Source organism: Monomorium pharaonis, chromosome 8 (genome assembly GCF_013373865.1).
Source record: "Monomorium pharaonis isolate MP-MQ-018 chromosome 8, ASM1337386v2, whole genome shotgun sequence".
In the NCBI taxonomy this organism is placed as follows: Eukaryota; Metazoa; Arthropoda; class Insecta; order Hymenoptera; family Formicidae; genus Monomorium; species Monomorium pharaonis.
Window position 1 is genome coordinate 5,910,808 of NC_050474.1, and position 17,569 is coordinate 5,928,376.

Consider the following 17,569-nt stretch of genomic DNA (forward strand, 5'->3'; position numbering starts at 1 on the left):
TTTTTTAGACTGCTCTTTTTATTGTCCTGTATTTGAATTTGCAATTATAAAAAGTTAAAAGAGCTAATTTTTTTCTAGACTTTTAATCTTAGTTTGAATTGTTCGTATATGTTATTTCCTAGAGGATGTGATTCTGAGAAGGAATATGGTTTTAATTTGTACATAAATATCGTAGATTTTGTATATTAAGTAAATATTGTTATCAAGTGACTGCATATACAAAAAATAATTTTTTTTTTGTTTTTTATACAAACTCGATTGATTTTCTCTAGATTTTTGTGCGTACTTTAATTGTGTAAAATACTTTTCCAATTCTATAAAGCCAACTAAAAAATTAGTTTATTAAACAAATGTTGATAAAATAGACGGCGTAGGGATCTCCTTAATAAGAAATTTTGCATGGCATTTGCTCCACAATCAAATCATGTCGACATAATGCAAATGCCCATCTACTGCAATATTCTGTTCTACTTTATAGTGACAAAATTGTTCAAATACTACTAACATATTATATCTACTATAGGAGAGTGCACAAAAGTACAGAGCCAAAATTCAAAAGAATGCAATTATACTTATCTTAATAAGAAGTCATGTATTATACATTGCCATACAAAAAAAAAAAAAAATAGCTGAAAACTTATTTGTAGTTTGAAGGCCTTTGTAAAATATAATTTTTATGATATCATTTAACACCGCATTATATCTTTTAGATAGAATGTCCTATTTTTGGGACGTTGCAATTTTTTCGATAAGTATTCACATTTCTTTTGGATTAAATAACTAATGTTTTATGCGTCTTTGTAATAAATAAAAATATAACTGCCTAATCAAAATTTTTCTTTATTACTTTATGCTGGTGTATTTATAGAAATGTATGGATATTTAATACACTTGTCAAATGTAATTATTATCATATTTTTATCGTAATTTTTATATCAATAAAATGAAGAATGATCAAGACATTTGAGATTATAAAGAGTATTCTATAAAATATAATGAAAAAAAAATAGTTCAGAAGAATTCGAATTAATTAATACAAATAAATAAATACGATAGGATCATTGTCACAAGTTATATCAGAAATTATGCAATCTATGAATAAATTATTTGAATTAATTTAATTTTACAAATTCTTATAGTTTTCTTAGTTTTCTTGTCAAAGTTTTGAATAAAAGTAACACTGCTTAAAAAAACGCTCATCATTTGTACATTCAATTTAATAACGCTACGAGTTTTCTTTATTCAAATATCCGATCAAATACAACGAATAACTGGCAAGGTATCATTACGAGATACTTGAACGAATAATTGACACTATATCATTACGAAGTACCTGAACGAACAACTGACACTATAACATTACAAATGCGTCAAACTTGACTATTCTATTCCATATACAGCTTGTCCATAATGCGTTCTCGACATTTTATTTATCAATTTCTTACTACAGCGACAAGTTTATCATGCAGTCATACTTGCAGCGTTACTATCACATTAACAAGATCTTGATGTCGTGGGTCGGTACCTGGCCTTATCAAAACAGGACCATAAGGATTTTGATACTGAGCACGCTTGTGGTAACTGCTGTCATCTTTAATATAGCGGGGGTAATTGTTCAATCACACAGCTATTTAGAAAGTGAGAGCGTACGTTTTTAAATTCGATTAATATTTATCTTCAAAAAATATAAGACATTCTAGAATCAATCATGTAATTTAAATCTGCAATTTTTTGATTAGTATATAACTTTTAAATAATAATAACTAAAGTACCTGAGCCGAGTATATAAACTTTTAATACATTTTATTCCTAAAATATTATTTATTGAAATAAACTAACCGAAATTAAATCTTTATTTTAATTACTCACAAAAATAAAATATATCTTTCACATAAAATGTTTGTAAATAATTATAAAAAATATTTTTATCAGATACTGTGTGTGTTTGCTTATAAATATAATAAGGCTCAAATAAAAACTAAACTGAAAATAACAAAGAAATTAAACATTATTTCCTAATTCCAGTTTTAAAATAATTATTAATCACAAACAAATTTATTCTTTCAGGTAATACGAATGGTCAACACTTGGGGTAACATTGATATCGCAGTCGAATGGGTTATTAACTTGATAGTTTTTTTCGGCTGCTTCATAAAATTGTTCAACCTTAATTTTAATATTAAGAAGGTATTATTATAAATTCTGTAAAACATATCTTATATCGTATTTTAACCTTTGCATCATAAAACTTTCAGCTACAACACTTGTTTACCCTGATTGAATATCATTGGCACGTACTTACCGATTCCATAGACGTGGAGATCATGCAAAATTACGTTACACTCGGAAGAAAAGTGGTAATATTTTATGCAAGTAAGAAACTTTGAGTTTATTGATCTCCTCAGCTTGATCACATGTTTAACATGTTTAATATACTAATACAAATTTAAACTTTTTTACACATGTTTAAACCTATCCAATGAATTCATAGTAGATTTATTCATCTCACAAACAGCACGCTACCATTGTTACACCGGCTATCAATTGAAAGCGTTAAGCAGTAGCGGTGTCGATCATTGTTCGCAGCTTACATTTTTACAACGGCATTATTATTCATGTTATTACCATTGACGCCGCTGATCATGGACATTGTGATGCCTCTCAACGAAAGTCGGCCACGAAAGTTACTGTTCGAAGTTGAGTACTATGTAGATCAGCAAAAATATTATTATCTCTTGTTATTACATTCCTATATGGTCGGTCTAATACATGCATCGATTATGGTGAGCGTTGACACTACATATATAACATACGTGCAGCACGGCTGCAGTTTATTCGCAGTCAGTGGGTAAACACCGCTTTTCCAGTACTCATTACAGTATACATTGAGAGAAAAATGTTGAAATATTGAGAACCAAATATTTCTTTATAACGTTGTTTTTGATACTTATTTGTTATAAAAAAATTTATTTGTAAAAATAAAATATATATTTCTAGGAAATGCATCTCACTTTTCTTATTAATTAATTTATTTCTTAGGAATAAAATTTTTTGAATAAAATATATACTATTTCCCATGAAAAAAATTGAAATATTTTTCTCTATGCTTCATTTCTAATAAATAAATTATTTACTTTTACGCACACTAGATGTTATCTCTTTAAAAGTCGGTTGTTCCAACTTCTTGATAAACTTACCTATCAGATAAGTATATGTTTATCTTTATTTATTTAAGAAAAGAAATGAAGATGGACACATGCTTACTTGGTAAATAAGTTTATCAAGAAGTTGGAACAACCGGCCTTAAATAAGGTATATTTTACAGAAATATATTTCAGAAGTATATTTCACAGAATATTTTACCAAAATGTAAATTTTGTTTTTACAAATAAATTTTTTTATAACAAATAAATATCGAAGAAAACGTCACAAGAAATATTGGGTTCTCAATACTTCAACATTTTTCTTTCAGTGTAGATTCACGTATAAAGTCTTGAGTTTTTATCGGACATTGTTATTTGTTCAGGTATCGATTAAAGCATATCGTTTCAAAAGAACATATTAGTAGAACAAGCTATGTCGTAAAAAGCAAAGGAAGAATACGTCAGGACATAGAAGCCGAAAATATTTGTTTCAAAGAGAAAGCAATTTTCTCCGAATTTGTTGCATGTTTGCGAAAACATCAACTCGCAATAGAGTTTGTACTTTCTACGCGACTTAAAAAGAGCATTATTGTTTTAAGGGGCTAAAAAAGTTATTTTTTAACAACTATGCGGATGATTTATGTAAAACTTTATTCACATAAACAAAGGACAACAGTTACTTCATTTTTGAATAATATTTCATAAACAAAACATAAAAAAATTAAATTTGAAAAACATAAGTGTAAATTAGAAAGTGTTTTTTATTTCAGAGAATAGCAGTTTTTATTATATTGTTCATTTTGTAATCATTGTTTTCGTAATATAATAAAAAATAAATGGCTAACATATTGGAATTAACAGTAGGCAGTAATAACACAATTAAGACATAATCCCGAACATACTGGAAAAGTTAATAAAATAAACTGAAAATAATTTTGTAATTAAATATATTTCTATACATTAATCAACAAAGTTTATAACATGAAAGAATAGAATTAGATTACAAAAAAACTTTAAGGATAAAAAAATAAAAATGGATAATTTATTTAAAAATTAGACAATTAATTAAAAATAAAATTATGTTATGAAAAAAAAAACAGATCATACATCTATGATTTGTTCTCAGTAAATTGACAAATGCACCGGTTTACGCTCTATGCCGATTTTATGTTTTATATTATATGTAAGAAGAATATTTACAAAAGAAAAAATATAAATTACTTAAACAATTTTAGGAAGCTACAAACACGTCATTTTGACTACGATTTTGATTTAAATACAAAGTTTGGTCTACTCGTAGACATCTTACTGGTTCACTTCATAAGCTCAAAATGCCGGAACGAATTAAAATATAGTTTCTTCTGTTTCTCTGCATTTGCTTTTAAAGTATTTAAAGTATCTCCGTCACAAATATATACTATTTCGAGAGGTATTATAATAATCAATATCCAGACTCTGTATTCTAGACATTCTAATTTTGACATGCATATGTCAGTTTAAATAATAGATTATAATCTTTGTAAGTCTCCCAAAATTTTAAGGCAAATGTAAGGTAGATTCTTTAAATTATATATTTTCATAAGATTAAAAAAATCGATTTTTCTACCCTTGAAACAATAATGCCCCTTTAATTGTGCTGATTAAAAACTATTCATTTACAATTACCGTAGCTAATAAATCAGAATTCGTTGTTTATTCACATTGTGTGTTGTATAAACTATTAGTACATCTATGGATTATTTTCGCCAGGTATGCTGGCGTGTTAGAATCTTCCTTCTCAAAAGCAACAGCTTTGTTATTGTTAATTAACATGATAGGTATAAGCTTTATGGGGATTCAAGTAAGTACATAGAGTACGTAGAGTATATATTAAAACAAAATTCGTAGATTGGCAGCACGCATCGTTGATAACATTTATTAAAGTAATTCTATTTATTATTGTAGGTAATCAGTAACCTTAACAACACCAAGAATGCCGTTAGGTATAGCTGTTTGTGTTTAGCAGCGTTTATCCATCTTCTGATCATGTCACTGCCAGGGCAAAGACTGATGGATCACAGTTTAGATGTGTTCAATAACATGTAAAAATATTATACACAACATTCGATAAAATATAAGGAAAATATTGTTGGAAAATTGTGCTAAATATTCTAATATAATAATTATTATATTATTCAATAAGTAATGTATTACATTAAATGCAATAATTATTACATATATAATGTTTACCCTAAAAAAAGTTTGCTAATTTGACTAAATTTTTGATTACGTTTCTTTAATTAAAATATTTATATATTTAACTTCTAGTATTTATATATTCAACTGAAATACATAAATACTTGAGCTAATAAAATTTTATTTAGTTAAAAAATTTAGTTAAATTATCAACTTTTTTCAATGTATTAGCACATAATTTCCGATGATATAGTAACTTTCGCATCTTAAGTATGGTTTTCAAATGTTAAGTCCTAAAATCTGGTGTAGTAGTTCTAAGACACAAGTATTGAAATAGTATATTGTGTAACAAGTGCGGTAAGTAAGCTATTGTCCGTAAGTGCAAGAAGTAGAGTTGAAGGCGAGTGCGTTCACCCGCACGAACGAAAAATAGCAGATTCACACATCTTGCACACAATATTTTTTGTTACCTGTGCGCCGAAGTATGATCAATGAATATAAATTGACACATGAGAAAATAATTAAATTAAAGTGTATATTTGCACTTTCGGTGCATAAGTAGCAAAAAATATACACTTTAATTCAATTATTAGTAATTAATTATTCAATTATTATTAAATTAATTGATACAGTTGTAGATCACATTGGTACGAATTTTCATTAAAAACCAAGAAAATGTTGCCGACGTTACTTTATAGAAGTAACATACCATGCACATTGACTGCTAGTAAAGTATACGTAATGTCGATGGCCAATTATGGTATGGTAAGCATTATTATGTGTTACAAACAATAATTTATCTTTATAAATGATGCATATGAACTGTGCATGCTTCTGTGTTTCTACATAATAAAACTATATTGCATTGAAGAATAATTTTTTTTAAGGTGGTCAAAACTGCTATGTCCTACTTCACGGCATTCTCTAGTCTGCAATAATAAATAAATAAATACTTTCTGTAATTAAACATCTTTTGTAGTACCATTCTAAAAATTAATACTTTTTTAAGTATTTAGAATTATATATAGCACGCAATATTGACAAATATATTTTATAACATTCGTAACTAGAAAGTCAGTCGATATTTTATGAAATGTATTTACTGAAAGCATCGTAATAAATTTTAACACTTGCAACAACCAGATTTAAAAAATTCAAAAGTAACTGATATAAAGAAATAGTTAAAAGAAGTAATGAGTAATAATTTTTATACACTTTATCTGCAACATTGTCCTTAATATCCTTATATCAGAAACCGAACTACGCACTGCCTCTCAGAAAAAAATTTGTGCATTTTCCTTGAAGTTTTCGGGATTAATTTTATTTCTTGTTATTAAACAAGTTATATTCACCCTAATTATATATTTTTTTGTTTTCCTCGTTTGCTTAATTTTTCTTGTTAGACGGATACAATTCCGTTAAGCTACACGGAGATTATTTTCTTTTATTAAAATTTTCATCAAAATTACGATAGTTAGATAACATTGTCTTCGAAGAATTTTAATATAATTTTAACAAAGGCCATAGCAGAATAAGCATGTGCTGCTCCCGCACGGATTTGAGTGAGATTTTTATAAAAAGTTGGCATTGATGTGAGATTAAATTTCTTCAAGTATTATATTTGAAAAATAATTTTTATGGGAGTTATGGGGAAAAGAAGAAAAATCAAAAAAAAGTTTTTTCTCGAAAACGGCTGAACCGATTTTGATAAAAAAATATATGTTATGGGTTTCAATCCCACAATGTTATTTTTTGAACGGGTAAAAAAACTGTTAAAATTTTAAAAAATTTTTTTTGTAAAAATTTCAATCAAATCCGTGCGAGGGCAGAACACACATGTTTATCCTGCTATGCTCTTTTTTAACAACATTTTAAATTTTAATCAAATCATTTTATATTACAAGAATTGAACAAAACTTTTAAAAGTATAGTATAGTTCTTCGAAATCCATGTCGAAGTTTCATAACTATTATGATTTTGAGGGTGAATTTTAAAAAATTCTCATCGTGTATAGCTTCTTATTAAGGTGACGCGACGGAAATATTGTCTATTGATTATTCTTGTAAAACCGTTCTATCCCTTTCGTCGAGGCATCGTCCCCCTTCGCACAATTTATTCCTCACAAATTTCCAATACAGTGGCAGATTAATATGAGAGTGTTGTTCGGAATACTATTACAATGTAATAAGAACGTTGATAATTAGTACGTGATTGTAGTAGTCGTATATTAAAAGAAGATTATCTACCTAATAAATCAACGTTCACGGTTTTACACCTCAAGATCAAAGGAATATGTAACATTTAACATATTAGAAATTGTATCTGTAGTATCTTAATTTATATACTAAATGATGTCAATAGTTTCGCGTTTTTCTTTCTGCTAAAAAAATAATATTTTTATTTTATAAATGCTTTGTACGAGGTAAGATTAAAGTACTGCTGCAAACTGCAATATAGTACGCAACGTCTAAAACGTCAATCAATTTAATATGTAGCTTCTGCTATACATTCGTATACGTTTGGTACTACCGGTACTACCGAACTGACACCGAATGTAATATACCATAATCATATTGTATGCACTGTAATCACATTGTTCGTTTTGTCACTTCTTCGTGTCATACATTGAGATCACATATTACAAAGGAAACTGACCTGAAGTAGGGGACGTTTCCACAACACTTGGGTACGACATGAATTCAGAAATGGAAATATACTATGCCACGAATAAATTATTTTTGTCACGAATCGGTGGGTGGCCGTATCAGCGGAAACCATTGAAAGTATTGATACCGTGTTTCTTTACAATGGTACATTTTTCTGTTATCGTAACTCAGGTAATAAATAGTATTAATTACGCAAATAATTATGCAAATGTGTAACCAATTTAGAAATACTGTTGTCATTAACTTTAACGTTGTGATATAGTCATTGACTTTTAGGCATTGCTATTATACGATACTTGGGGTGATATAGATATTGTCGTTGAATGTATAATTACTCTTACTCTTCTTTTTGCTGCTAGCATAAAGTTAATTAATATCGTTGTAAATAATGACAAAGTAAGTTATTAAATCAATATCGATAACGTGTGTTTGTTATTATTATTTTTTACATTGTTGATCAGTTGCGACGACTATTGCAACATATGAACAAACATTGGGAGCTTTTTAATAGCGAACTCGAGCGTCAGATCTTGAGATATTATGGTAGTATTGGCCAAAAAGTAACGAATTATTATGCAGGTACGAGAATAATTTTGAAATAATTTGTTTATCATGTTTAAAGAGTAATCATAATGTGCTATCGACTACTGTAATATGTCGAAATTACAAGCATGTATTGAATTTTGTAAATAAGACCAACTTTTTTTCTAGTTTAAATTAATTTTTAGAAGAGTTTATTTAAGTTTACATTTACAAAATTTTTACAAAATTATAAATATGTCCATTCTGGTAAAGACAATTTTCTTTAATATTAATATGACTAATAAATTATGTTCCTTTGTGCAGCATATTTTAGTGCAACTTTGTTATCTTATGTGCTAATTCCATTGGTTCCAAGGATCTTAGACGTCATAATTCCATTGAATGAGTCAAGGCCATTAGGATATGTGTATCAGGCCGAGTACAGAGTGGACAAAGAGAAATATTATTATCCAATCTTATTTCATACTTATCTTGCGAGTACAATTACGACCACAATTCTATTCACTGTCGACACTACATATATAGTGTGTGTATTACATACCTGCAGCCTGTTTACAGCTGTTAGGTAAGTAAAGTTAACAACATCGTGTAGTTCCTATATTTTTTACAAACATTTTTTAATAATTGTCTTTCTTTTGGATGAATAAACTAAGAAAATCTAAAGTCTGTGCATTAATTTACATGTTCCATTTCAAAGCCAACAACTGGAAAATATAACTAGAAAAACAGACATTACATCAAGCGACAAAAAAGTCCACAAGGAGATGCATTATCATATATTCATGGAAAAACACAATTCTATCGGCAATGACTATATTGCATTGATAAACTGCTTGAAAAAACATCAACTTGCATTAGAGTCTGTATTATGTAAATTCTAATGCTCATAATAATGTCTTTGATAATTTTAATAAATTGATACAATCATTTAATTTAGCACTCGTTCGATCATTAAATTGTTTTATTCAATCTTTTTAGACACGCTCAGATATTAGATTCCATGTTCACTCATGCGACATTTATTATGCTATCTATAAATGTGCTGATTTTAAGTATAATAGGAATACAAGTAAGGATTTGAAAAGCATATCTATTTCTACTAAAAAATACGTTTTATAATGCAGTCATTTTGCAGCTTATTAATAACTTGGAGAATATTGAAGAAACAGTAAGATATGTTTTTATAAGTTGCGCTTCGTTTATTCATCTCATAACTATGTGTATTCCCGGACAATTACTAATAGATAAAAGCACAGAAGTTTTCATCAAGACGTAAGAATTTTTATTTTATATAGTTTTATATAGTTCTTTAACATATTTAATCCTTGGATAAAAATAAGAGAAATTTTTGAAATCTTGCGATACCTTAATCATATAAATAATTTTAATGTTCTTTTAATATCTTCGAGTATAATTTCAAAAATTGCTTGCTAATTTTTAAATAATAATTTTTAACGTTTTAAGTGTCCACCCCCCCCCCCCCACACACACACAACATTTAATATAATAAAACTTATTTTGCCACTTATCTACATCAGGTACGGTTCAGCTTGGTATACATTTTCTGTAAGAACTAAAAAATTATTAGGAATACTTCTTTATAGAAGTTTCACTCCGTGTACCCTTACGGCTGGAAGAACGTTTATTATGTCTATGACTATGTGCAGTTCGGTACGTCTGATTCATTTACTCTAGGATTTCACAATCTGATAGATCGCATTTTTTTAAACGACAAACATCCGCGACCCATTATTAGTTTTAAAATTATAAAAAAATGGAGAAAGAGAAGTAAATTGATTACTTATTTAGTTATGCTTTATTCTTCCTGTTTCTTAATTTTTTATTAAATTTAATTTTATAAATCAATTTCTCTCAAAATACACGAGATGAAAAATGGATTTATTTTTTTTTTATTAATAATATTTTTAACATTACATTGAAGCAAATTATTTTTATATATAATATAATTGTAATTTATTTCGACATTTGATTTTGATATCTATTATAACTAAAAAAATTTTTGATCAACTAATTGACCTACTAGTAAATCACGACTCATACTTTGAATCTCTGATTTGCTCAAAGAGAACTTTGATAATTTTACGTAACTTTTATATTTTGTAATGCATTAATATACAATTTTAAGGTAATGCAAACTGCCATGTCATATTTTACGGCCTTTTCGTCCATGAAATAAGGATCGCAAACACATATATTATAATATATCTTTATATATGTATATCTTTATGAAATTATGATATCTAGGAAAGCTGTTTGCAGCCATTGTTTTATAAAGCATGGTTGTAATCATAATAAAGTCATAATATATTTCATATTAGAAATACGAACATATGTATACATTTTATTTTTGTTATGTCTTACAAAAAGATTTTTTCTTAATATAAATATTATAGATTATTTTTAGATGATATAAATATATTAATTAATTTATGCATGTTCGATTTCATCTTGTAAAAAATTCTTGATTTTAACGTATTTCATGTAATCTTTTATTATGTGATCGAGGATTGCGTGTAACAAATTATATGGATTCTGAGTGAAAAACATTAATTAATTGCATGCTCAAATCGATATTGCATTGAACCTTATTATTTGTATAATATTTACAAAGTGTCGTAATGTAGGCTGTATTGATATGTATTTCGTATATATATCGTTAATAAGAATAATAAAATTATTTTATAAATATTAGTTTTATGAATTATTCACCATCAATAAAATATATTTTCTAAGTTATTAATTGCTGGTTATATTTCAATTACATTCCGCAAACTCAAATCGTTTTGCATTTATCTAACGCTATTATTTTTTTTTTCTTTTGAGAAAATGTTATTTTCGCTCCCTTGTAAGCGGTTTGTAATACAATTTTCTTACCAGAAATACATTGATCACTGCATTATAGTTTGTAACACAACGTCAATCATCTTTACCAGGAATAAAAGTTGTTATGTCGCAAATTATAATGCGGGACGCAATGCAGAGCAAACGTTCTGTATCGATTAATTTCATATATAAATGTCGTTTACAACACGTTTGACAATCCGGTATTGTCGATCTGACAATACAGTATTACTATAATCACATTCTTCATCGTTTTTCTGTCACTCTTTTCTCATGTCGTTTATTTGACAAGAGGAGCTACCTTATAATGGAGCACATTTGCACAACAACCCGCGTACGATATGAATCGAGAAATAGAAATGTATTATGGGACAAATATATTATTTTTGTCGCGAATCGGTGGTTGGCCATATCAGCAGAAAGCACTGAAAATATTGAAACTGTGTCTTTTCGCAATAATACAATTTTCTGCCGTCGTAACTCAGGTAATACATATATGTATACGCGAATAATAATATATATGAATGTATCAAGAAATGACCAATTGATAAATATGATTAGAGTAATTTTATTTTCGCTTTATAATAAAAAATATATTAGCACATAGAAAAAAAAGTAATATAGTCAATAGCATATGTAATTGCAGACTGCCAAACTACATAAAATACTCAATATAATAATATTTACTGTTAATGCAAGTAGAATGTTGATACTGCAATAGCATATATTATTGTATTGAATATATCTGTAGTTGGTAGCCCGCAATTACATATCTTATTAGATATATTACTTTTTTTCGGTGTATACTTGTATTTTAATGTTTTCGATATAATCATTGATTTTTAGGTGCTACTATTATACGACACTTGGGGTGACTTGAACATTGCTGTGGATTGTTTAGTTAATTTTGTTATTATTATTGGTGGTACCATAAAATTAACTAATATTGTTGTAAATAATAACAAAGTGAGTTATCAAATTCATACCGCTAATGTACATTTGTTGTTATCATTCTTTTTTTGCATTGTTGACCAGTTTCGACGACTGTTGCAACACATGAGTGAACATTGGGAGCTTTTTAATAGCGAATTCGAGCAGCATATTTTGAGATATTATGCTAATATTGGTCAAAAAATAAGAAGTTATTATGGAGGTACAGAAATAGTTAGTATTTAAATGTTTAAAAAAAATCATGATGTGCTGCCATCCATTTATTGACAATTATAATCGCTAGAATATTTGGTTTTCTGGTGTAAATAAAGAGAAAATATATTTGTAATTAGTTTTAATTTTTACAAATTTTAAAGGTTTTATCATGTGTTTTTACAAAATTTTTTCAAATAAAATTTTGTAAAAAAATTACATTCTTTAATATTTTATATACTTAATAAGTTGTATATATGTTCTTTTTTGCAGTATATGTTATTGTGGCTTTGACGTTGTACTTGTCAATGCCATTGGTACCAAGAATCTTGGACGTTGTAATTCCATTGAATGAGTCGAGGCCATTAATGTATGTGTATGAGGCGGAATACAGAGTAGACAAAGAAAGATATTATTATCCAATTTTGTTTCATTCTTGTGTTGCAACTTCAATTACAGCAATAATTTTGTTCACCGTCGATACTACGTATATAATGTGTGTATTGCATGCTTGCAGCTTATTTACAGCTGTCAGGTAAGTAGAATTAAAACGAAATTATACAATTTCACAAACAAGTTTCTAAGTGACAATTTATTTATTCTTAAATATATAAACTAAAAGACTCTAATTGGTACAAAAAAACAATGAATAAAATAGAGTTATTTTGGTCTAAAAGTGTAGACTATACTATGGATATAATTTTAATTTTTAAATCGTTGAATTTGTTTTATTTGTCTAAATTCGTAGGAAAGTGTTCAAACTCATTTAAAAATGAGTCTGTTTCAATAGTATGATTAATACATTTTGTTCGGATTATTTCATTTTTCGTATTATAATTTATTTCTAACTCTCTTTTAACTATTAACAATAAAAGAAACATAAATCTTGATCACAAATTTAACTATTATTATGTCTTTTTGTGCACTAATTAACAATGTTTTATTTTGAAGCCAGCGACTTGAAAATATAACTGGCAAGACAGACATTAAATCTGACGATAATGAAAACATTCAAATAGAGATGTATTATCATGTATTCATGGAAAAACGTGGTTCTATCGGGAATAATTATCGTGAATTGATAATGTGCTTGAAAAAACATCAACTTGCATTAGAGTCTGTATTACACAGAATTCCGTTATTTACGATAACTAATGCTATAAATAATTTTAATAAATTAATATAATCATCCATTCTGTCACACTCGTTCGATCGTTATATTAAATTATTTTTATTTAATCTCCTTTTTAGACACGCTGAGATATTAAACTCTATGTTCACTGATGTGACATTTGTTCTTTTATTTACGAATATGTTGATTCTGAGTATAATTGGAATACAAGTAAGAATTCGAAAACATGTTACATAAGAGTATGTTACTTTTGAAATGTACGCTTTATGCAATAATTTTGCAGCTTATCAATAACATTAAGAATACTGGAGAGAGTATAAGATACATTTGCATACTTTTTGGTGTGTTTCTTCATCTTGCATGTATGTGTATTCCTGGGCAATTGCTGATAAACCACAGCATAGAAATTTTTGATAAAGCGTAAGAATTTTGTATTAATCAATATATGATTTGTTATTAAATGCAAAAGCTATAAAATAATCTTTCAGTAAATAAGCTAAAATAATCTTTCAGTAATCAAGATTATTTTTTGCTAAGCTTTAATTTAAATTACAACGTCAATAAGTAACTAAAAATAAATATTAAAAGTTAATATTAAAATTTAAAAGTTAAGCGCGATATGCAAAAGAACTTTTTCAAAACAACAAATTTTTGAATATCAATATTACTCTTTTTTGTATTGTTTTTTCTTTCTTTGTTATATAAATTTGTCTATATAATTACATAGATTATAGACTATGTAACTATAAATAAATAAATTATATGCACATATAATTATAAATAATTCACACTGTTAATAAAAAATAAATTATACGTATTTTTTCTGTTAGATACAATTTAAGATGGTATACATTTTCTATAGAAACCAGAAGATTATTGACAATGCTCCTTTACAGAAGTCTTATTCCATGCAAACTCACGGCTGGAAAATCATTTGTTATGTCTATAACTATGCTCAGTACGGTACGTACTAAAATTTAATTACATACGTTCAATTTATGTACATATAAAATATTTCTTACATAACATATATTTACATATTGTAATATAACATTTCAATTTTTTAAGATGATACGAACTGCCATGTCATATTTTACGACTTTTTTATCCATGAGATAAGGAAGCTATTACAATTATGTATACCTCTTCCTAAAATTATCATATTTAGAAAAGTCGTTAGAGAAAACAGTCATTGTATTATATTAAATCTGATTGTAATTATTATAACTAGGCGATATTATATCTAACATAAAAAGTATGTAACCTATGGCCGACGAGAAAAGCTAAAAAAATGTTTTCTAGCATAAATTAAAAAATTATAGAAATGTTTAAATATTGTAGATATATTTCTTGATATGTGCATTTACTGTGTTTACTACTTTCGTTTGCTTTGTAAAAGATTCATAATTTTAATGTATCTTATATAATTTTTTTTCTCTTGCGTGATTCTCTTACGTGTAGCAAGTCATTACGAAGCAAAGGTAGTATCTCTCTTCAATCGATTAAACAATCTTTCCTAAATAAAATTGAAACGTTTCTGTCTGGAATTATCATAATAATTATTTACTATCCCTCTACACTTTTTTGTGTATCACAAACTAGCTTTTTACATCTTACCTTATAGGAAAAGCAAATATTATTTCTGTTTGCGTTGTTTAAAATCTCCCAAAAATTTTTTTTTGAAAATAGAAAATTTGTTAATTTTAAGTTTGTCATTGAATTAGATGTATCAAATTTAGTCTGAAAATTTAGATTTATCGACCTTAGAAACTAAAGGATACATTTTACGTTTGAATTAAATTAGAGGCAAATATGTTCAATTGCAAAAGTACATATATATAACACGTATATGTACTATCACGCTTCAAAAAGTTAAAGGCATATGACAATCAATGGAGAATACACTATAGCTAGAAAAAAAACTATTATAAGGACTGAGTCGTACAATTATTGTTGCAAAAAATGTTCATAATTTTAAAATAAATTAATACACACATTATAAGAATACGTTATCTTTTATCGATAACTTATACGTTTGGCGTTCAGCATTAAGTTTCTTGAAGAAACGAAAGACATTTAACACAAATCGATACGGTCTGAGTCGAGCACAGCGGAAACATGAAATAATAATACAAGGTAACTTCAAAGCTTTTAAAACGTACAGCGACACGTACATTATAAATTCTGTTTATTCGTATGTTTCGTTTCTTCTAGCTACAGCCTATATTGCCATCATATTATGCACCTTTAAATATATTCTCTTGCGAACAAGGTTTTAACAGAATATTAAAGAAGCTAAGAACAAGAGAGAGAGAGAGAGTAAGAGAGTGATCGGGTAAGAACGTACTACTACCTAAGCGAACATTTAAGAATTCTTATTCAGTAGCAAAGCTATGAATTTCTTTGACACACAATATTTTAAAGTTAATAAGTTCTACCTGTCTTCGATCGGTTTGTGGCCATATCAAACGCCCGTTATGAAATTTCTAACTCTATCATTTGGCATAATCGGCGTTACGATAATGTTCGTACCGCAGGTAAAGTAGTTTACCGAATAATAATAATATAAGAATTAACGAATTTAAGGAATACATTAAGTTCATTATTAATTTTAGTCTTATATTAAAAAAAAAGTTTATCTAAAATACACAAATTCGAATGGCATTCATGTGTCACAGAATCAAACGTCTAGACAAGAATTTTACGTTTTACCCGAATTACGTTTTACACATAAAATATAATTAATGTACCATAATTCATTGTTTATTACCAGATTATATATATGTTCACGCACACGAATGAACTGGATCACATGTTAGAACTCATGGGAACACTAGCTGGCGCAGTAATGTGTATGGCGAAAGTCAAAAGCTTGACTCATAATTCCGAACTGGTAAGCATGAATGCCGCATCGGATCGGCTTGTTTTGAATAAGCGTCGCTTCAGTTTAAGGAGATTCTGCAACATACGCAAGATGATTGGAACAATCTGTCGACGAGTGAAGAAACGCAAATTTTAACACAATACGCTGAAAAGAGTCGAAAACTCACGTTGGCGTATTCAAGTACGAATTCAATTTCGCACCGACGAATATCAGTTAAGGATTATTGTAAAGACAGTTTGATATGCTCGATAAATTATTTATATATATATATATATATATATATATATATAATATTTAAAAAACGCATTTTTTTAATGTATTTTGAAAATATATAAGTAAAAATGAGAAATAAAAGAAAAACTCGGCAATCGCGAGTAAATTACAAGTTTCAGTACATTTTCAGTTATATCGATAAAAAAAATCATTTATTTAATTGCTTTAATCGTCTTTTTATTTTAAAAGAAAAAAAGTAATGTTTTTGTCCATTTAGCTGCCGTAAACATATTTGTACTCTGCTTTGCTTTGCTACCTCTGACCGCACCTATATTAGACTGTATCTCACCCTTGAATGAAACAAGATCGAGAAACATGCCACATCTCGCAGATTTGATTATTTTTGACCAACAGAAGGATTATTATACAATAATATTGATTTTATATGTCGGTTATTTTGTGTGTGTCTTGGTTGCGGTAGCTACCGATACCTTATATATTTTCCTAGTGGAGCATATTTGCGGAATGTACAGCGTACTGTGGTAAGAATTAGTTAATATAAATCTGATTAAAATTTACAATTAATTAAAATAATTATTTAGTTAATATAATTATTATATAATCACGCAAAAAAATGTTGATATAGTTTAGTTGTTGCAATAAATTTTGTTAATCGTTATATGAACAGCAGAAAAATTTGTTAACAAGATTAATTTTATTCATTAAAATAGTTTCTTGTTTTGGTAATAAATTTATCCCTCTCCTTTTATTTCTGTTCTTTCTAATCTATTTTCATAATAATATTCTA

At 27.6% G+C, this 17,569-nt stretch overlaps 2 protein-coding genes across 2 annotated transcripts; both read left to right on the top strand.

Moving 5' to 3' along the window:
• The first annotated feature begins 1,446 nt into the window (after positions 1-1,446).
• LOC105832583 lies at positions 1,447-17,123 on the top strand. The gene is made up of 18 exons (XM_036291572.1): positions 1,447-1,607; positions 2,068-2,187; positions 2,256-2,373; positions 2,587-2,848; positions 3,527-3,697; positions 4,893-4,983; positions 5,088-5,224; positions 5,951-6,083; positions 6,206-6,253; positions 12,236-12,542; positions 12,806-13,067; positions 13,484-13,648; positions 13,784-13,874; positions 13,948-14,084; positions 14,495-14,627; positions 14,733-16,201; positions 16,438-16,760; positions 17,039-17,123. The coding sequence occupies exons 1-16, from the start codon at positions 1,464-1,466 to the stop codon at positions 14,781-14,783; spliced, it is 2,370 nt and encodes a 789-aa protein (XP_036147465.1). The 5' UTR covers positions 1,447-1,463; the 3' UTR covers positions 14,784-16,201; positions 16,438-16,760; positions 17,039-17,123.
• On the top strand, positions 7,029-10,886 carry LOC118644173 (odorant receptor 24a-like). The gene is made up of 9 exons (XM_036291102.1): positions 7,029-8,155; positions 8,261-8,380; positions 8,446-8,563; positions 8,831-9,092; positions 9,225-9,386; positions 9,506-9,596; positions 9,663-9,799; positions 10,066-10,198; positions 10,674-10,886. Exons 1-9 carry the CDS (start codon positions 8,012-8,014, stop codon positions 10,722-10,724), a joined length of 1,218 nt encoding a protein of 405 aa, XP_036146995.1. The 5' UTR covers positions 7,029-8,011; the 3' UTR covers positions 10,725-10,886.
• Positions 17,124-17,569: the final 446 nt, after the last annotated feature.